Raw genomic sequence first — 23,147 nt, 5'->3', positions numbered from 1 at the left:
TAAAAAAAAACCCTTTCTTTCTACTTTCTTCAGCCGCACTTCTCGTCCGCAAAAGAGCATTGAACTCGAATGACGTACTTGCGATGAGTCGACGAAAAAGTCAGAGCTGTACCAGGCGAACGTACGTTACTCACGCACATGCACACACGCATGGTGAAAAGTATGCCGTGACCTCGAACAAGGTCCCGTTATTCTATGCTTCGCCTTGAACGTCTTCGTCCTCCCAGTCTTGACTCGGAAGTCAAGCCAAGATGATGATACCACTGCTCTTCGCCACCTTCCTGGTCAATTTTCCTCATCAGCTCGCGCAATCGGATGCGAACAATGGATTAATCAGAATTGCTGCGGTGTTAGGAGCCTCCGTGCTGCCCGTCGGACTTGCCGCCGGGCCCAGGTATCGTAAATCACAATCATAGATCTGCTTAGATCGCAAGTAGTTCATTCAAAGACAGTGATTAATTTTTTTTTAAATATATATACATATTGGAGTCTATAATTATTTCAATTTCATATTTTATAATTTTTAATTTTTCAAATATTTAAAAAATTAATTTGTCCATACTGTAAATTACATTGTCTATATATTGCAAGATTTTTTATAAGAGTAAGCTCGAAAGAATTTTCTAAATTCTATGATTTGTTAAGTAAAGATTTGCCTCTGTAATATTATAGAATTATCAGATTTATAACAGAATTATAATTATTATACTATAAATTTGCAATTTCTATAATTCATATTATTATAAAAGCTTTCTCAATATTAGAAAATTCCGATTATTATCTAATTTTAATATTAAGAATCAAATTCTTTTTCATTTTCTCATAAATCACAATTAGAATTAAAATAGCATACAGGAGCCTTAATAAATCCTAACCATGTCAATGTCATTCTAATCGATAGTTTCTTATCTTGAAGAATGCATCGACTAAGTGATTTTTAAGCCAGATTATCACGTAAGTGGGCGGTAATCCTTTCTGTGCGTTAATCACTTTACACATTCTTGAACCATTCTCGAACGTCGTTTTCCTTGGCACGGTAGTGATTAAACTGTTTTTTTCACGCGAGGAAACGTATTTCTAGAACTTATTAATAAGCGCGCATTTGTCTGCTTTATTAAAACTCGAAGAATCTGCAAAGAAACATTCGCGATGACATTTCGCAACGTTTGCATATTAATAGATATCGACAGGTATTTGGGTCACTGTTTCCTCGGATTGACAGATAAGAATATAAGACCTTGTTACTAATTTACGAGCTCTAATTTATCAACATTTTATTAAATTTAATCATCTAGATACGTTCCAAAATGGAAGAAGCAAGCGTGTGAAATACCGGCATCCCAACATCCGAATTCGCATTACATTTGCGACGAAGCTGGTGAAGTGAAATGTTTGCCAGGTATAAAAAGCGATTTTTTAAATAAGGTCGAATTATATTTCACAGCTGAATTAAAATAAATTAAATTACATATTAATATACAATTAATTTAGCTATTACTGTAAATTAAATTAATTAAAATTAATCAATAGCAGAACATACCTTTTTAATGAAAGAATAAAAGAATAAAAAATAATTCTAAAATTCGTTATAGATATTATTTTTTTAATGCAACATTATAATAAAACATTATTTAGGATGGACCGGAGATCTTTGTGATGTGCCAATTTGCCGCAAGGGATGTGATCCCCTCCAGGGCTACTGTCGGCGACCAGGAGAATGTCGTTGTAAGCTGGGTTTCTATGGCGAACTGTGCGATAAATGCGTGGCTTTACCAGGATGTCAGCACGGAAGGTATGATCATATTTGTAATTTGATATAAGATGAAGAGAAAATGCACTGTTTAAAAAACATATAAATTTCTTCTCAAAGCCATACATTGGCATAAAAATTCTTACAAAGTATTTAAATTACATTGTAACAAAAAAATATTAGATTAAACGGAAAGTTCGTTTCGTTTTTTTATATTTGTACTTATGCCATTTCTTACCAAAAAGAAAAACAATGTTACTTATATATAAAGATATTTCTTTTTATTATGTACAGTCAAATTGATTAAGTATGTAATATTACTGAATTTGTATTTAATTTTTACTACAAATTAAATTGATTATATTAAATTATTATTAATTAAATTTATAACAAATTAATTTTAGTATGTAGTTTAATTAATTATTTCAATTATTTTATATGACTCATTGTGTGTGACCTTTAGAGTGAATAATGTGAAGCGTTAATTTTATCATAATATCAGTAAACATTTTATTTCTTTCAGTTATTTCATTTTATGGAGCAGATTTTTCAAATTAGATCAGATTCAATTTTACTACTATTATTTTTTTAAATATATTTTCAGATATTACATTTTTTTTCTGTATACGTTGAGCGCAAAAATCGAACATCATATATATATTCGTATTGGAGAAAATTAAACTCGTTAATTCTTCATCGATCTCTCTTCGATAACTCCATAACAATTATACTAGATAACGATGTAGCACCCACGTGGCTGTATGACGATAAATCGTGCCGCACACGTACGATATAAATTGAACGCCGCTTGAATAACAACAGCCCGTATCAGCTACGCTTTGCTTTCACCTTGGGTGAGCGAACGAGCCTAATTTCCGTGTAACACGAAACGCTTCCTTGGAAGCAGTCTCTCGTGACCATCGATCGATTCCGTTCGATAGACATACGGGAACTTGACGGTGAGATTTTCACTTTCAGGTGTAACGTGAGCTTCGAGTGCTCCTGCGATCCCGGTTGGAAAGGCATGTTCTGCTCCGAGCCCATTTGCGCGCCCGACTGCCTCTCCAGTCAGGGTTACTGCGAGAAACCTGGCGAATGCAGGTGATTAATCTTGCATCTTCTTAAACGCGTACATGCATGCTCTATATTTTTTTCAAAGATTTTCACCAAAATTGATTTTACAAACTATATTGGTATCGAAATATTAGACTTCAAAAACAAATTTCATTCGTAAATTTCTTTCTTTTAAAACATTTATCATTTATCATAGCTTAATGTATTTTTTAACATTTTTAATGGCAGATTCTATTATAGTATTATATATTATTATAAAATGATAGGATATATTATTACAGAATGATAGAATAAAGTGTACTAAAAAAAATGAATTATTTAGAATATTTGATTGTAAGAAAATATAAAAAAAAAGATATATTTTTTCTTTCAGATGTCGTTTAGGTTGGCAAGGCCCCAAGTGCAAACAGTGCGCGGTTCTGCCAGGTTGCGCCCACGGGACCTGTCAAGGGCCCCTCGAGTGTCGATGCGATCCGGGTTGGACCGGACTGCTTTGTCAAACACGTAAGTTTATTCCCGAGAATAAATAGAAGAGGGACTCTTCCCAGAATAAACGGAAACGTGACTATCAAGGAGAATCATCTTATTTTTCCTTCTATTCAGTAGAGAGTAAAAGACGGAATTTTTCTACAACATGTACACAAGATCCTTCGTTGATTGACTTTGACAACGTATAAAAAATATATATACAATGAGATGCGCAAGACATGTGAAGACTTGTTCAGAAAAGAAAATACTGTCTCAAGTCACGTATGTTTACCGATCAACAATATTTTCTCGGAATCGCTAAAAATATCGTTCTATTTTTTAAAAATATCTCGGTAGAGAAATGTTACAATTATCTCCTTATCTTTTTGTAATTTTATTAAATTATAAAACACTTTTTTTAAGAAATTAATATCAAATTAAATTATTTAAGAATTATTCTTAAAACTTTTTCCAAATAACACGTGTTAAAAGTTAAAATTAATAATAAGCCAATATTCTGGCTCGTTCCGATCGAGTTGTACGCGAGTAAAATCGAAAAAAGCCAGAACTATCGCCAGCAGTAGCAAAAATTATCAGCACGACACTTTTCCACAAAGTGTCGTACTGGCGACAAAAGTAAAAAGTTTTTTATGATATAGTCATGAATCGATGGATCTGATCTCTAATTTAAAACACCATTAATTTTATTCTAATAGTACTTAAAAATTAGATTTTAATTGTCGATAAAATAATTAATGTAGAAGCGATGTATAAATGCTTCACAAAAAAATATTTTTATTAAAGATAATTGAATTGTATTAAAATTTTCTAACTAATATTATATTAAAACGTTAGCTATAATTAATATTATGTATCGAGAATTACATATATTGATATCATAATATACTAGATTAATAGATTATTTATAATAAACTGATAATATAATAATATACTAAAATACCGCGTTTATCAGCGATCTGCGCACAAGGATGCAGCCGGGAACACGGCGGCTGCAGGCGACCAGGCACGTGTAGATGCCGCGTCGGCTGGACGGGACCCAATTGCACCGAATGCGTACCGTACCCCGGATGCGTGCACGGATCGTGTAAACGACCATGGGAATGTCGATGCGAACCCGGTTGGGCCGACGATCTGTGCAACGAAAAACTCACCTACTGCGACGAGCATCCTGACGCTTGTCGAAATAACGCTACTTGCATCAGCATGACTCATGAGGATGGCAATTACAAGTGAGATAAAGCAAAATTCGATTCTATCGTAGTTACAAAACGATACAAATAGTAATCGCAATCTGTCGGCTTAAAGTCAACTTTTTTCTGTAGCAAGTATGATTAATTTCATGTTAATCTTTTACGACATTATAAATACCGTTATTATTTTTATTATTACATTACACTAAAAATTATTTATACATATTTTTCATTTTAAAAATCCAGCAATATTCTTTCGTTCTTTGAAATTCTGAACTCGTAATAAAATCCGCTTGAAATTAAATAAAAGATAAAATTTATTCGATTGCTTGTAATGTTTAATTGTAACGTATGAGGATGACCGTGATAATATCTCTTTAGAAAAATTAGGAGAAATTCTCTGTGCGTTTTTCTTGCAGATGCATCTGTCCTCTGGGCTACATGGGCCGACAGTGCCAGATAAAAACTATGACACCGTCGATGGAATTGATACCGCCGATGCCCGACGCCGCTATGGAATTGTCGCAAGACGTTCAAGGACTCGCGGACAAGCCGAGTATCGAAGAAACTTCGAACGAGGACAAGCATGGGGAGAAACCTCCTAAGGAAGAAGAACAGACCGCGGAACCTCTTGGGCCCATTGTGATCACGGATCCGCCGACCACTACCACCGTGGATCCGGCCGCGACTGCGGGGAAATGGCCGACGGAACGGGCAACGACTGAAAGAGACGATGAAAACGAGACATGAAGTTGGACAATTGTCTGAACATTCATTTATTTATTTCATTGTTTATTTATTTATTTATTTAAAGCCGTGCTCGATGTAGCATATTCGATAAAGAACGTAATTCGATTTCTTTTCTCATAAATTATTGCAAAACCGTGTTGAAAATGTAAATTATGTTAAAAGAAATTGTTATTTCATAATACTAACTAATAAATTTTATCACAATTTAACAATTAACGTACATATATATGCACAATGTTATTTGTGTTTGAAGGTATATCTATTGGAATTTAAACAAGGATTTTATTTAGCCGTTTTTTTTTTATTTTTACTATTCTTTCTTACTCTTATTGTTAATAAAATATGAAATAAAACGCAGGGATGTTCTATAATTATTTCCTTTTCGAGAATTTATAATAATTCCTGAAATGAAAACCCGCTCTATAAACCGAGAAGACTATTTTTGTCTATCGAATATCTTTGCCATTGTGTGGGCGAGAGATCCTGGATCGCGATCTAGATTGGTGGAACAGGGATTTTCGAGAAAGCTGCCCGACTATCTCTGAAGCCAATTATTACAACGTCCAGTGGATGTAAGTAGGATGTAAAATACCTGAAGTATATATCCTCTACGAATGAGAAGAACAGAAAGAGAAAGAGAAAGAGAGGGAGCGGGAGGGGGAGGGGGGAGGGGGGAGGGGAGAGAAAGAGAAAGAGGGAGAGACACACCAGTCCGCGCCTGGGTACATAAACCGCTCTCGAAGTCACGCCTCAGTGATCACACGTTCGATTCGATCTCTCGATTGTGCGTGTGCATGTGCCGTTTTCACAGAATACGCCGCCGCTGCGATCGGCTTCCCACATAATCGGGCGCAGCCAGCGGGAGTTACATGCATCGCTTACGTAATGCCAACGTCGACTGCATTTCGCCCTCCATTTCGCCCGATAAAGGGACGCCCGTGGAATACGTGAGAAACCAAACATCGAGTCGCGACATAGTTCCGAGTGCTTTCAGAAGAAGAAAGCCTTTAAGTGCCTGTCATCCATCGTTTAGTTTTCTATATCTTTGCATCGTAATTCTCTCGTTCTTCAATTTTTTTACATTATAATTATTTATATTATCATAAAGTTAAGCAAACGAGTTGTTCGGAATTTCGAAATTTTAGAATATTAATTAAATTTATAATAAGCTAATGTTACTTAATGGGTAAAGATTATCGGAATTTCACGGGAGTCTCTACTTTCCTTTCTTTCCTGCATTTTTCACTGATGTTTAATAAACGTTTATTTAGGTATCTCGCGATAGATAACGAACGGAGATTATGAAGTTTACATTTATTACACGTTTGATTGGCGATTGCGTTGCGTCACCGTTACCTTATACGGGGTAATCCTGCAAACTAGATCTCGTTTATGAATTCTTCGATCAATTTGGAATCGACTTCTACTTTGATAAAATGTTAAAGAAAAATATTATTTCTCGAAAGCTATCAACATTCTAAATAAGCTAGATGTCTTTATGTGTGTAAATAAATACTTTTATGTAAACTATATGTATAAATATATCTATCTTTAAATACTTTAAAAATACTTCCAAATAAATGAAATATTTTTATACGAAATTTTCTTGAAATTAAGCTCTTTTGTGTCACAGCAAACTACATTTGAAACTAAATTTCTTAATCTATTCTCCGCTTTCATCTCTCTAAAGTTTCTTTAAAAAAGGAAAAGGAAAAGCTATTTATCTTTGATAGCTTATAATTTAGAAATTATCGATTTACTAACGATAAGAGACATTTCTGTCTAACGAAAAATCCGATCCTTAAAAATTTGGTAGATAAGATGCAAGTTGATAGGACACCGTGTATATCGAAGTATAATATTAGTACGGAGCGGCATTTTCGATCCACTCTCCTTTATGATAGATCGATTTGCCCTCTAGGTGTCGATCAGACCTACCGATTCCGCATCTTTTGTTGCACATTTTAGCGATAAAGCTGATATCGCGCGATAAAGTAACTTTCTACACCGTCGCCGTACACGTATATATAAAATGCAACAGCATACGTTGCTGTTTTCATTCTAGTTACTCGCGGAATGTGGTTCGGCGCTTTTTTTATGCCTTCCAATCCGCATTCGTTACTTATTACTCGCCCGGACCGAAACTATTAAAGGAATGTTCCAGCTTTACTCTGAAGCTTTAACAAATCGGACATTGCAGACTTTCGCCCTTCCAGATATGAAATTAAAGATACGGAATTGGATCGATTTCGTCGTTACGATCATTACTTTTTTTTTCTCAAGTTTCAGTAGATGACTCAGTATTAACCTGAAGAGAGATATCGAATAACTGCGTAGGACAGCAATAAGCAACACGATATAATAATTGCACACTTATATCCATCTTACAGGTAGGATCGTAAAAAAAACGATCGCATTTTACGAAATGAGGCTAATCGCGGCGCTTGACATGACGGGACAAAGGACAACGATCTGTCATAACAGATATAATTGGCACGCGAGGCTCTCGTCGCCTTGTAAAAGTCTGGCGCTGAATGAATGCGGCTGCTTTATTACCACTTTAACTCACGTAGAGGTATCGTAAAAGTCGCTCCTGAGTGAAAAAAAGGCATTAAACGCTCTAACGCTGTTTGCGGCATGTTTTGTTAAAATCATCGGCACCGTTTACATCGGCATTATCATCAGTTACTCTCGCAAGTTCAAAGATAAATTTAAAGGATTTAAATAATTGACACATTAAATTGTATAACGGAACTCTCTCTCCCTATAAATTTTCAAATTTGAAAAGCTTTATTAAATGTACTTCAATAAGAAATTTTAGATTACTTTCTAATAAGAAAAAAAATTTTTGGAAAATAATTCCAAAATAATAAAAATTAATTTTAGTTGCAATAGGTACTGATATTTTGATATTGAAATGATAACACGCTTTTCTTTATCTATATACAAAATATACAGTATTAAATTAAATATGTTATAAAAAATAATTGCTAATAATTATAAAATAAAAAATACTAATAATTACAAAATTATTTTTCTCTTTGTCTTTTAATTATATGTTCTAATTTAGAAATAGCTAAACGAATAGCGGTTGCAATAAATATATCATTGAAAGACACACTTCCCTAATACTTGTTACAATCATAATTGCTGTTGCGTCATAACTGGCACGTGGTGCATAATAAAGGATTAACTATCTCGTAGTGCGCAGCGTTAACGTTTATTCGCCACGAAGTTAAATCTGTGCGTGGCTGACAAAATAACGAGCCGAGATATGCAGTGAAATAATACGTAACCATTACCCTCGTAATATAGCGTGTCTGAAAATGCCGCGCCTAAACAATTCCTCGATTTCCTACTCTTGATAACTGCGAAATCGCCGAAAGATAAAAGCCATCGAGAACGTGAAAGCCGCACTTTTAATTCCAAAATTATTTACGCCACCTTAGACGTAATAATTTCTACATCAATAACCTAATGAAAATCAAATTATACTTCCTTGATTTGTCACGGTTTTTATTATCGCATATAAAAAAAAATCCATGTATACATGCGCGCGCGCATGCAATGTTAAACTTACATATTTTCTCATTTAGCTTATTTACTTAAAATAAAGATAAATATAAATAAAAATAAATTAAAATAAAAGAAAAATATAAGATAAAAATGATATTTCTAACTTCTTTTTGGTATTAAATAAATATTAAAACTACAGATTTTCTGCAAAGATTTTCCATAAGATTAAGAAACGTGTTAAGCTACCCTTAAGTCATTAGTTATACGTGGGAACAAGATTGAAAGGAAAAAAAAGACTTAAGAGTGCATCGAGTAAATCGATGACGCGATCGGCCGGCTGCTTCTAGAGCGAAACGACCCAGATTCTACCGTATGTGCGCGCGTGTAATGAGATTGGTATTACATCAGAAAGCAATATACTCGCGTAAGACCAAGTATATTTACCATCTCTGAGAGCAATCTTTAAGGCCCATCTACAGACTGTGTTTGAGACATCCAAAGAATTTTACATCCCCCCTACTTTACTAGTAGTTTAAAAGTTCTAAATATTGTGCCAGAAATAAGTAGAACTTTATAAACATGTACAAACTTTAATAGACAACATGCTAAGTGATCTTTCATAAGCGACTATTATTTCACGTTTAATATTTGTAATTTTGTATTATTTCTTTAAGAAGACAATGTATGTATAAATTAATTATTTATATACTTTTAAATTAATTCATTTTTTAAACTATTATTTTTAATTATTATATTTTTAATAGCCAATGAACAAAATACTAATGGATATTCATCGAATAATTTTCAATCAATGGTTCATTTTGTTTTTTCTGAGTCATTTTTTCATACATATAATTTAAGCAAAAAAAAAAATCAATTTTTTAGCCATTAGCTATTGTATTTGTTAATAAATTGTCAATTAGTATAAGCAAAAAAAAGGAAGTAAATTGATATTAAAATAGCGCTAATCAATACCATGACAAGTTTCTGTCTTATTTTCCTATCTGACTTAAATAATTCGAATAAAAAAACTACAATTAAGTCACTATCAATATTTACTTCTCATTATTTCTGACTCTTTTATTTTCACATTTTCCGCAAAGGATCCAATCGATATTCACTGCATGTTACTGGAGAATACATGCAATAGAATGCTTAGTTAAAAGGAAAATCGATAGCCCTCTGCTACAATATTCGGATCGATTTTCATTACCACAATCGTTCGTACGGAAAGCACGATCGACGGCGTTAGGTTAGTGCAATTGCGGATCTGGAATTTTTTGATCGCGAATGCGAGAACGGCGAAGGGCGAAAGGGAAACAGCTCTCGTGAAAGCCCCCCCCTTTACCCCCTTCCGCTTGAGCAATCTCGCTTTTCCTGTTCTCCGCCGTTCCAGAGCATACGCTCGAAATTCCGACCGACATCCGGCACGGAGGAAAATATTTGCGCAATATTTCCGGATGAAAGAACGACAAGGGCGAAAGAAATATTTTCCTTTCTGTAACCATTAATGTGATTATGATTAGATCACTATAAATATTTCACGCATACAGAATTGTAAGGATTACATAAAAACCTAATAGTTCTAAAATTCTTAAAAAATTTTAAATTATAATATAGCGTCTTTAAAAAAGTGGATTTAAATTTCTAAACTCTACAATTATATTTGAATGGCCTCTCAAATAAAAATATTAAAACATCTCGTACATCCGTTGAACGTTATATCCGTATCTTATATTTATGATTGGGAAAGAAGAACGAGAGAAGTTAATTTACAGACTGAACGAGACGTGCTACTCGCAGCGAAATCTTTCATTACGATATATCGGAAAGTTCCGACGAGACTCGCCTCTCACGCTCGCATTCGCATATATATACGCACGTGTTATTTGATCGCAAGGTAGTTGCACGTTGCAATGATTAACGAACCCGGTCGCTTCTGTTTCTTAAGTGCACCCTTCACCAGATTCCGCGCGGATGCAGTCGATATCGCGTTTGTCTATCATGCATTAGCAATAGAACGATAATGTTGCAAGCGGTTCGCAGCGATGATACGGACGTGTATCGGACGAGCCATCGCGTAAAAATAATTGCAGAAATAAATTTTTTTCGCGCAAGTTTCTAGTTTTGAAATAATACTCTCAATTTTAAAATTTATAATAGAAAAGTAAAGAGAAATTAAGTATAATAAAGAAAAAAAAATTATTAACAATTTTTCTTTTTCGATAAACTTAAACAAGATAGATAAAAGATAAATAGATTTTTACTTATCTATATATGTATTTACTTTATATATATATTTTTTATATTAATTTATTTATTTCTCAATCAATGGGATAGATTTGAATGAACGTAATAAGATACTCGCGTAAGATATTTCAAAAATTTCACGACTGCTGCACAGATTTCCGAAAAATTGTACGCGATATGCAAGTCAGCGTTTGCGATACCGAACTCGTAGCGGGTCTCACGTGAAAATTGAGGCAAGATAGCTGATTGCAACAGCGCATAACCCACATATCATTTGTGGGAGATCAACCGCGTAAACAGAATTACGGCATGCCAATAATAAAAGTCGCCGATGTTGACTTGCTAGATTTCGATTGGTAGCTCGAAGTCGATTTTCGCTCGATACACATATATACCTACGAATAACAACGGAATAATAAACGATCAGAGCTACTGTTTTAGCTTAGATCCGATCATTACAGTTACAAAATCGGTAATTGCGACAATTACCAATAAAATATAATGAAAGGTTAGCAGACTGTTAACATTTTTGATTAAATTCCTGACTTCTTATTAATTTGAGTAATTATTAACGTCTACTTCTCTATCGCTTACCTCTTCTAACGAATGTACCAAATTTTATAGAACGACATCAAGAAAGAGAGTGTAAGCTATGATTAGATTAATTGTATTTTTTAAAAAGTGGAATATTTTTACAAGTGTAGCAAAAATGTAATATTTTTACAAGAAAACAAATACAAAAAATAAATAAATATTAATAATGCAAACATTCTACGCAGTAATAAAATGTTTTATTACCGCCAACGTTAACGAGCTATTTCTGTATTTACAGTGAAATGAGTGCATCAATATTAACATTACCTGCATCAAATCGACAAATTCAAACAGTTAAAAAAATATATCAAAAAACGTAATATATTTATACACATATGTTATATTTCAAAATTTCAGACCATATTGATGATTAATAAAGTTTTTTATTCGATTTATGTATAGACTGTTTTAGGAAGATCTTATATTTGATCTTCTTTCCAAGCCTGATCAAGTCTGAGATATTCTGTTGTGGTTGATTATAGTAACAAGGAAGTCTTATATCTTGACAGATTTATTACACGAGGGTAGTCATTACCGATATAGAATATAAAATATAATTTTTTATGCATATTCTAGTTTCGCAAAAAAATGCAACAATTTTACACTTCATTATATCGTATCTCTATTAAATACGTATAAAAATATGATAATAATCCAACAAGATTTTCACATAATCTGCCCTGATAAGTAGACCGGCGGCACTGAAATTGTAAAACTAGTCCGCGCGATCGCGATCGCAATTGCGATTGCGGGGAAAATAGAAATCGACGAACGATCAATGGAGATTAGTATCGCAAGACTTAATCGTAGGCATCCTGGTCGAGGCTACTTTTCTGCTTAATTCATCAGAACAATTTAACCTCGCATGCGTAAGATTTCGCAGCTTCTACACGGTCGCTGACGCACAATTATTGCATACATATATCTCGTAAAAAACACAAGTATTGATTGCAAGATTTTTATTTGATGTTTAATAATTATTGTTATTATTTTATTATTAAATTCTATGGAAATTTTTCCATTCTTATTTTCTCTACAAAAAACTTTCTAAAATGTTTAAATAATGTACCAATAAAAAAAATTAATAACCGCGCATTTTTCTTTTCAAATTTCCACACATTTATAGAATAATGTTTTGCTTTCTCAGCTGATTTTATAATATTTGTGCAGTATATCAAACATATAACAGGTATACCAATTTAAAAACATATTCATCAATCAAGAATATTCAAATAATGTGTCATCAAATTCAATATGCGAATATTCATTAAAACGTTCATCGCATGTGATCCAATTTGCGTTGGCAAATATTTCAGCACCGTTAAAGCGATAGCACGAAGATCCAGTGACACAAATCGAATGCGTTCTGATATCACGGGGAAATTCAATTCGGCATGATCGCCTACCGCGTTGCCTTAACGCAATTTATTAGCGTTTACCCCCCAGGCTAAGCCTCTCGCCGAGTCAATCAAGACGCCGACAGACAGCGTTCGCAACCGAGAGAGCCAAAGGGGGAACTACCCGTGAGCGGGAAATGCCCCGCGGCTGTTCTCGTGTCAAAGAAAGTACGAGATAGAGATAGAGAGAGAGAGAGAGAGTGAGAGAGAGAGAGAGAACGAAAGAGCTAATCTTCGACGCCCGCGACCTACCGCAATAAGTTCTCTGCCACGGCCGTTAGCGTGAATTAACGTAACGACTCACCTCGATATCTCGGGCGGCGGTCTGACCTTGCTATTGTTCGTCGCGCTATTGTGACCCCGAACTGTTATGGCCACTCGAGGCACGCTCGAGGCCGTTAACAGGTTCCACCTTCTTAATGACGGACTGCTGATAAAAGGCGGATCGACAGTATCACGTGCCATGTGCCACCTTTGATTTACGCGAAAATCATTGTTACGTGATCGATACCGTTCACGTCGCGTTGTCGTATCGTGTATAAAGAGACACGAGTGATATATGAACGCCTCGCGTAAACGCGGCATAGATCTATCTTATAAGAGTATCTTTATGTCGCGAACGAGAACGCTGATTATTCGCACCAAGTCGGCGCCGAATAACAATTCAAGATGCGACAATTCAGTACGCGAACAAGTGCAAGAAGCACCATTAATTTCGACTTATGAAGTGCGAGAAGCACTATTAATTTCAGACTTAATAGCCTAAATGTTTTCTACTTTAATTGCGGCATGTAAAATTATTTCTTCAAAATTTCCAATATACGGGACATAAATTCAATTACACAAAGTCTAAATTTTCATATTAATATAAAATAATAGTTAAATTAATATCGTGAAAATAAATAATTCTACATGTATATGTGTGTGAAATTATTATGTACACATAAAAATTATATATAATGCATAATAAAAATTAAAAATTTTAATGAAAGAAAATATCTCTATATATAAATAATTTATAGCATTTTTAATGAATAAAATTGAATTCTTTTTTCTCTCTCTTCTTTTTGCATGTGGTTTAGACTTGTCTTTACTTGTTAAATATCTAACAATTTAATTTTATTAAATCTATTGCATTCTAAACGATGTAATAAAACATGGGCGCTACCCACCGCGCGCTTTGCGGTAATATTTTTCAAACTGTAAGTAATTATCCGCGAAGCAATTATCCGGGCCGCATTTCGTTCGCAAAAGACAGCTCTCTCGATTTTTATGAATAATTACAAATGATCACGAAATGCCTTTTACGAATAATTACCAGTCTCGAGTTTCCGAAAACGCGCTCACAGATTGCTACACAGCGGAGAGGAATTCGAGAGCAATATCGACGGCGATTCGCAATAATCCGCCGCAATAATTTTCCCGTTACTTGCATGTGCAACGTAATGAACGACGCGCATAATATTTTGTCGCAAGACGCGGGCGATACTTAAGGCACGCAACGCCACATTTGCAAGACGTTCAATTGAATTTTCCCGACATTATGCAACGGCAGTACTTTCGATCGGGCGCCCGCGGCCCGCAACGCGATTCGTTATTAAAGCCTAACATATATTTCCACGTTGACCGAACATACTTAACGCTTGTCGCCTGTTTATCCATTGACGATAATTAATTCTTTCGTAAGCTTAATTTATATCGATATATTTTCAGCGCAATTATACCGGCGCGGTGCGTTAGTTAGCATCGTTACAAGAGTATATATTAATTTATTTAATTAACAAATCCAAATTTTAATGTCCAAATTTTCGATACTATTTTCTTTTTCGAAATAATTTTTAATAGTTTTCAAAAATTTAATTTATTTATTGTTCTACTATTTTTCAATAAGGCTACTTATTATCGATATTTCGCATTTTTTCCTTTCCCTTTTATTTTCCACATTTTTTACTCTTATTACAAATAATTTAATCCTTAAATTAAAACCTCTAAAAATTATTTGATTAAAAACATGTAATTTCTGAAATCTATTCTTGTAATATAATTACATGTGATAATAATAAAAATTAAATATGTATATGTATACACACATAATATGAGTATTTTATTTTATAATAATCAATTCGTCCTTTCAAAAAGTAAATATACATATATTTATTGCGCAAAAAAATTTTGAGCTTTAAACGATCGTCAAATTTCAGAATTAAATGTTTCGATTTAAAGGACAAATAAAAGGTGAATTATTTCAACTCACCGATCGCTGAAACCGATGCAGATGATTAACTTAACTTCTGATCCTCCAATGGTCCTCGATACTCCTTCATCGACGCATCCGCGAGACGTGATCTCCCGAATAATGCGCAACCATAGAAAGATACGAAACACAACACGCGCTGTCAGATATCGCTGTGTCGATGTCAGTGATATCACTCGGTCGATATCGATCCCAAGAGAACACAATCACGTACGATAGCGTGCGTCAACTCGCGAATCACCGTTAATACGATCGCCCCGCGTTAAACTCATTCGACACTCCCGACATTCGCGAGTAAATTTTCGCAAATTTTTTTAGATACGCGCGATATCGCGTTATCGTAGTCGTCGCAGAGATTACCAAGAATATACGACATGATCGAACGGCTCGACTGATATTCGACGGCACGACCGAATCGCGTTGCAGTCGGCCGGCGACCGCGAATCAATTCCACGTTTCCCAGCTGACTTCACGGCCTCGCGAAATTTCAGGAAGCGATTAAGCACGACTGGTGCCATTATGGCGGAAAATAGCCGATACGAAATTTAAACAAACTCTTCCGCCCGTCCCCCGCCGGCGATACTCCGCGATGCTCCTCGTTGCTCTACGATGCTCCTCGATGCTCCTTGATGCCCCTTGATGCTTCTTTCAATACTGATACTTTCAGATCTTGATAAGTGCGATTGCGGAAACGAGATTCGACAAGGAGATATATACGGAAATACATGGAAACCCATGTCGCGGATCGACGATCGTCCAAACAGTCGCGATTATCGCGCGGGCGAATCGGTGCTGGCTTGCGTCGAGATCATCGTCCGTCTCCACCGGACGGAATTCGGCACTTCCGATACGTCGAGGGTTGCCATCTGTCCTCTTTTCCACGAACACTGTCCTCTTTTTTAGGACGTCCGGGATCGTCCGGGGGAATTTTCCGAAGGCGTCCGGAATAGTTATGAGCGTCCGGGATTTTAAAATTTTCAAGCAATCTTTTAAATATTTTGACTCCTTCGGCGTAATTATTCAGAAACGAGCCGCTAACCTACAACACACGCTTTTATATATATATATATATATATATATGCGTCCGGGATTGCACGCGAAATGTCCAGGCTTGTAAGTTCTAGTTTTGAAAATTTTGATACAACAACCCTAGATACGCAAAATAACGATCAAAATGCGGGCGAAGAGATGCGCGTCGCCGACTTTCCGTACGACTCGTCTAATCACCGGGGACGCGCGACGCGAACTGGCCGACGGTATTAGAAAATTTCGGCGGTCACGTGATCGTCCGGTCCGTTTCGCGTGGTCCGCGCGTCGCGTCGCCGGGAAGTTTGAAGTTTCCCGCCGCGCGATGTTAATTAATTGGGATGATGAGATCTGCGATCAAAAGCAACATTGAAGCGTTATTACAGCGATATCAATCGAGTATTAATTGTCAGACTTCGATCATGTTATATCAATTTCGTCTCAATATCAAATTCAATTGAATTGCTGCTAACTTCATGAAACTTTCCATTCGATTTTGATGTTTGTGCATTATAGTGTCAATTGATTGAAATAGCCGCATTAACAAATATTGATACCAACCTGTCACCGATTCAGTGCTCAAAAGGTGTTCGAATAGGAAAATATCTCGATTAAAAACGGATAAAAATATGTGCGCAAAAACAACGATTTGCAATACTATAAGTACGTCTATAATTTTCCGGGAGGCACCGTGCAAACTGACGAGCAATTACGAAATACGGGGCGATGGTGTCACGGCGCGTCATCTTTTTTTACATGCAAAAACTTATCAAACTGCGAGTAGCATCCTGTGTTTTGATTCGCTTTGCGATTGAAAATATCATTCGTAAATCGTATATCTTGCGCGTTTATACATATTGTACATACTTAAAAATGTTGATTTATCAAATCAGTTGTGTATGTTTACTATTTTTAGATCCCGTACACATATACATACATGCGCGCGCGACGGCGCACTTCAGAAGCACTTGCGATTATTTTCTTCGCTTTTCATGGAATTGAAAATTAAATATATACTCATATTGAATCAAAGATAATAATACTGAGAAAAGTTGTGATTTAACAACGAATAAACATATATTTAATTTCTATGTCTCCTCTCTTCTATGTCTTCTTAACATCTTTCACATCGTTATTATTACTAAAATATAAGTATCCTGCTTTTAATTGTACATACATATTACGTAAATATTATTATTAAAAAATACATTCGATGCTTTTTATTATTTTATGTAAGAAATATGACGTAACTATTTTAACTTAATAAAATGTAAAATGGCAACAGTTTCGAGATGCACTTTTCTCGCTTACGTCTTTAAAGTGCCTCGTTACGCGACACGATTTCGCCGAGTGTGTGTAACATTATTTTTCTCTCGGCTAAAAACAGATCACGCCGAAAATAAGCGCGTGCACACGTGCGTACGTGCGATTCCTTGTGGAAGATAAGCCGTTCGGCCGGTCGGTCGATCGGTCGGTCGGTTGGTCGATCGCAACCACGCCCCGCTCTCGGAGTCCTTGCGAAGAATGCGTGAAGCCGTTGCAGTTGCATCATCGCGACGGAGTGCAACGGCGCGGCGTGTCCATGCGTTACATGTCGCGTCGGAAGACAAAGGAGCACAACTCGAGCGAAGAAAGACCGTTAAAGTAAGAGAAAAAAGAGAAAAGAAAGAACGGTAACAGTTCTTGATGTAGGAAAAGGAATTGTGCTATTATTATAAAATTTTCCTTCAGAGGTTTCTATATATTTTATATAAGCGTTCATTTATCACGTCTAAACGTATAATGTAATATTGATATGATATTCTATTAATGTGTACAGCTTAATTTTTCCCCTAATTATAAGATGAATTAAATAATTATGAGTTTTTAGAAATTTATCATAAAGATGTATGTAAGAATTTTTTTATCACTTTGATCCTTGACTTAGCTGATTGCATTGAGCTTTTATATATGTAATAAGTGAAAATGTGAATAACCCGAATAAGCAAAAAGAACCTTATTCGGTCAAAATGAATCTTACCTAATAATATTTTTCGTGAATTTATATGCATTTTCCAATTTTTAAATTGTTATAAGAAATTGTAATATTTTTTATCCCCCCCCCTTTCTCTCTCTCTCTCTCTCTCTCTGATCAGCTTTCTGATACGATTATAAAAATTATAAGGCTTTGCAAATCCCATTACTGTGACTCTCACTTTCTGGCGACCCGACCGGTGAAAACTGCAACCGTACCGCACTTATATCAAGATCTGCATCTTACGTAAGCGCGACACAGGATCGGGTCCGTCGTTTGTTACGTTACCTTGTGCACACACGTCGATCCGATCGCCGAAAGTAATGCGCTCGCACCTTTTTTATCCGCAATACCCAAAAGTCGCTCTTACCGAATAACAGAAGCAAGAGGCAAAATCTTGTGGAAAAAAAAACCCGATCGACCCGAATAAATAGCCTGAATAATAAACCTGATTCATTTATCCTCCGACATTATTTACTTTCGTTTTTATTAATTTGTATGCATACGCATTTATATAGATGTTATGGGATAATAAAGTTCAGATTCACATCAATTGACACGATATATGCGCGTTGAAATTTATATATACATACTCTTATCAAATTTATGTAATTTTGCAAGATTAAATCAGATTTTTTTTGTGTGAAGATTATCTGCCCAATTTATCTGCCATTGCAAGGCAAACCGCAAGGAATTCGACCTTTCTCCGGTTCCAAGCAAGATCGCCACGCGAGCAGCACACGCTTCCGCGTGTCCTGAGACTTCCGGGAAACCGCAGAAAAATCCTCGTTCCTGCTGAAACTTCTATAGCGAGAATGCCGAGTGCGGTTGTCGACTGCAGCGGGCAGCAGAGAACCCATTGTCGCCGGTTTCTTGTGCAGCCTGGAACTGAGAAGTGGCTATTAAACTAACAGTGACATGTCTCTCATTACAAAATCTCCCCGCGAGTGCCGCGGGTCTCTCTCGCGTGTGACTCATAATTATCGCTAAGGCAAATTCTTCTTGAGGCTTGAGCGAGCAGGCAATGACGTTCGTATTCTGCAACACGGCTGCCTGCCTGCCTGATTTTTGTAACGCACGCGCGTTTACGTACGTACGTTGTTAGTATCACTCCACTGATTTCGCGCCCCGATATAGAGTCGATCCTGATCAAGAAGCGTGAAGCAAGGAGGAATCGATTACAATAAAAATGACCGTAAACGCGATCGTCGTAATGACTTTAGTATCAAGTTGTTGTGAAAGACTAATTGTGATCTTTGCACAGTGAGTCTTTATTTACCAATGTCTGATGTAAAACTCGAAGAATTCTAAGACAAAATATCAATCAAAGTTATATATTCCACGTAATTAATATAATAGATAAAAATTATTTTTTACTAAATTATTATAGATTAAAGAAATGTTGTATAAATTAAATTAATGATGGATTAAAACATAGATAAATAAAAGCTTCGAAAGATTTACAAGTGAGTAGTTAATAATAATATATACTTATTATAAATTCTGTATTATTTAATTAATATTTAAAAATTCCATTTTTACACAATTTTTAGCTTAATATAAATGCGACAATAATAATACATAAATAATATATTAAATGTCAAATAATTTTTTTTTCCACGTATGACGTCGAAACTTGACAGTCTAAAAATCACGTTATCTTTCTCATGAATATTATTAGTACATATATGTATATTACCTAGTTGTTATTAGTATATTTGCGTGTCACCGAACCTATTCGCCGTTGTCGCCAGTTTCCATTCTCCATTCGCAGAACGTAAGGATAACTCATTTATTTTCTCGGCTGACGTTACGGAGCGAGGCGTTGCCGAGGCGGCCGGCGCGCGATTGCGTAACGTGATATCGAGATCGAGAACCCTGGCCGGACGGAAATAATGCTCAGAGGTGTGTCACCCCAGGTTCGCGACCGCTCTTCGATGTTTCGATATTCGTTCGATCGATTAGTATACCGGATCCCACATTATAGACATAAATACGAGCTCGAGCGTGTCGAAAAACAGCCCGGTTCTGGCTTCACGCACGGGCGATTTTGTGCGCGTGAGAAAAGCTGGTTGATGCAATTTACATCCGACGTGTCGTCGGTACAAGGGTGCCTAACTTCTGAAAACTATATTTATTCGATTACTTCTGCGATAACTTCTGAAAACTATATTTATTCGGTCAATTCAGTCCAGAATTACGAAATCTCGAGCGACTATTCAACTATTTAATTTGAAATATTCGAATTAATGAAGCGTCTATAATGTAAGCATTTAAGTTTTCGATTTATTCTTTTTTTTTGTGCTCTGTTAAATTTGACGATTCGTGTGACTTTAAATTTCTATTTCTTCCTAAATCTGCTTAGATCGTTATTTCTTCTATTTATAAATCCTATCACATTAGAAATAGCTATACACATAATGGTATAATCTTATATCTAATGACAGTTTTTTCCTGATATATTTTTTTTCTGTTGTTATATCTACTGTATCGTTTTAATAATGTAATTAGAAAATAATAAGTTTCTTGAATCAAAATCTATGAATAGAATACAGGCTTCAGTTGCCTTCCCGCTTTCCTCAGAAGTGACGTCAAAGAATTTTTACATCGAGTCTATATATCCACAGTTTCTCTCTTTCTCTTTTCCCTGAATTGCACAACCACCTAAATTATTGCAAGCTTAATAATATCAATTTATTAAATTTTAATGTAATTCATTATTTTTAAAATAATATAATTTTTTTATTATTTCGTTAACAGTACAAAAGATATATGTGTGATGCAAAACGAAATAATGGCGCAATTCGTCTGGATATAATAATTTGTAATAAAACATCTCATGAATAATAAAGTTTATGAAAGTATCGTCAAAGTATTGAAGTATCCTTGAAAGTTAAGTCGATATCGTAACGGATTTTTACTTTTTGCAAAATATTATACGCTAGTTTTTACTTAATTCTATTTACCTTTCGGCGAAGAAAACATTCGTTTTCTCAATAAGCATATCTACTTATCACTACTTATGCATACTTATCGTTATTTGATGTAAAAAAAACACTTTATACGTAACAGCGCGCATAAGTTTATCGAACCAGTCATTACCGTGGTGTTTATATCGATATTTTGTACATTATAGCGAACCGTTAATGCAAAATTTGTAACAAAATAGCAAATCATAGACAATAATTTTTATTAATTTTCTTAATAAAAAATAATAAACAATTACCAAATATATTTTAATCACAGTAATAAACAATTAAATTTATAAGATAATAACAACATACAAAATTTTATTTTATTCGAAATCGTAATGTAATGTCAACAATACACAATACACATAATACATACAGATATACATCTTGATGGACAATTCAATTATGTAACTATGATAAGCATTAATCAATATCAATTCTATGGCGATCACCGGATAATGAGATCAATCAAAACATGCGGCATTAGCGAATTAACTGCGCCTCGATCAAAGGCACTCGAGCCAGACAAGCGAGCGCGATCGTGTGACCGTTTACATTCCACTACAAATTGCACTTGTTTAAAGATCTGGCGAGCACAAGCTTACGCTAAGTAATCGCAGGAGACGGCAAAACCGAACCTTTTCCGAATAGCGTGATGTTGAATATCCCTATCATTATTCCGCTATCACGCAATAGTACGTGCGGATTAAACGCTTGAGACCTTGCTTTGGACAAGAAATAGAAATATAATTATTCCGGACGAATGTCGGAGGACAGACGTCACGGTGAAATAACTTATATTAAATTTATTGACGTTTAATTATCGGTGATAATAAGTTGCGATGTATATTTAAGGACATGCTCTTAAAAATGTAGATTAATTCAAAGTATCTATTATCTATTTTTGTCAAATTGCGTATGAATTTGTTTTCTAAATTTCGTGATGGTATTATGGTAATTAATAAAATCTCTGAAAAAATTAGATAATTGGAAAATTAAGGAATAATAAATTAAAATTAATAATGAGTTAAGAAACTAAAGGTAGTAATAAATTATAGCAAAATTTAAGTGTGAAAAAGCTATGAATACTAAGTGTATAAAAACTCTCACCGTTAGGCTGCTAACAATCCGACTTAAAGTGCCGCTCGTAAAATATACAAGTGACTTTATATGGTGTTTGGTCTGTACTCTAAGAAAGATAAATGAACATTAAACCAGGAAACGTTTGTTTGGGCGTAGTAGTGAAACGATAGGGGGCCCATTCTGCGTGCCAACGTGACAGACTTAATCGCCTTATGTCAACTTAGGAATGTTACATGTTATTTGTCGTAATGTCGTGATTTAAACAATTCACCGCGCCGCTATCTTGTGATACTAATGCATTTCCTCATTGTACAACTTATTGCAAATTTAATATATATCATAAGAAGTTAAAAAAAATATATAATTTTTATGCATTTCCTCATTGTACAACTTATTGCAAATTTAATATATACATAAGAAGTTAAAGAAAATATATAATTTTTAAGTTAATAAAGTATCGAGATTTTATTAAAGTTATAAATCTACATTATTAACTGCATCTAGGAAAAATTTCCATTTATCAAAATACAAAAACATCATAAATATGTATGTGATCACACAAAGATATAATTTTCTTTTTTAATCCCGGAGTGTTGAAGGTGATTCCCTTGCAATGATTAAAGTCCTCATTTCGAAACGCAGATGCGAGGTGTCCAATGAGGCTTACGGCGGACGTGAGAGTAAACTAACAATTAATTTCTCAGGAATAAGGGATTGCCCATAAATCAATCGGCGGACAGGGATAAAATCGCCGTAGATCAATCAGCCGGCGATTCACGCCGTTAATG

General features: G+C 35.0%; 1 protein-coding gene and 1 long non-coding RNA gene across 2 annotated transcripts; one reads left to right on the top strand and one right to left on the bottom strand.

Annotated features, from left to right (window-relative positions):
* The first annotated feature begins 232 nt into the window (after positions 1-232).
* Positions 233-5,570, top strand: LOC105454029 (protein jagged-1-like). Its single transcript, XM_011696351.1, has 7 exons — positions 233-394; positions 1,296-1,399; positions 1,636-1,792; positions 2,729-2,851; positions 3,198-3,328; positions 4,266-4,542; positions 4,923-5,570. The coding sequence occupies exons 1-7, from the start codon at positions 252-254 to the stop codon at positions 5,251-5,253; spliced, it is 1,266 nt and encodes a 421-aa protein (XP_011694653.1). The 5' UTR covers positions 233-251; the 3' UTR covers positions 5,254-5,570.
* A 13,186-nt stretch (positions 5,571-18,756) lies between these two features.
* On the bottom strand, positions 18,757-20,247 carry LOC105454028. The gene is made up of 2 exons (XR_974943.1): positions 20,004-20,247; positions 18,757-19,192 (listed from the first exon to the last, which is right to left on the bottom strand). It is a non-coding gene; the product is annotated as an uncharacterized LOC105454028 (long non-coding RNA).
* Positions 20,248-23,147: the final 2,900 nt, after the last annotated feature.

Source organism: Wasmannia auropunctata, unplaced genomic scaffold, assembly GCF_000956235.1.
Source record: "Wasmannia auropunctata unplaced genomic scaffold, wasmannia.A_1.0 LD335989.1, whole genome shotgun sequence".
Classification (NCBI taxonomy): Eukaryota; Metazoa; Arthropoda; class Insecta; order Hymenoptera; family Formicidae; genus Wasmannia; species Wasmannia auropunctata.
The sequence above is the reverse complement of the archived record's forward strand: the minus strand, read 5'-3'. Positions and strand labels throughout refer to the sequence as shown.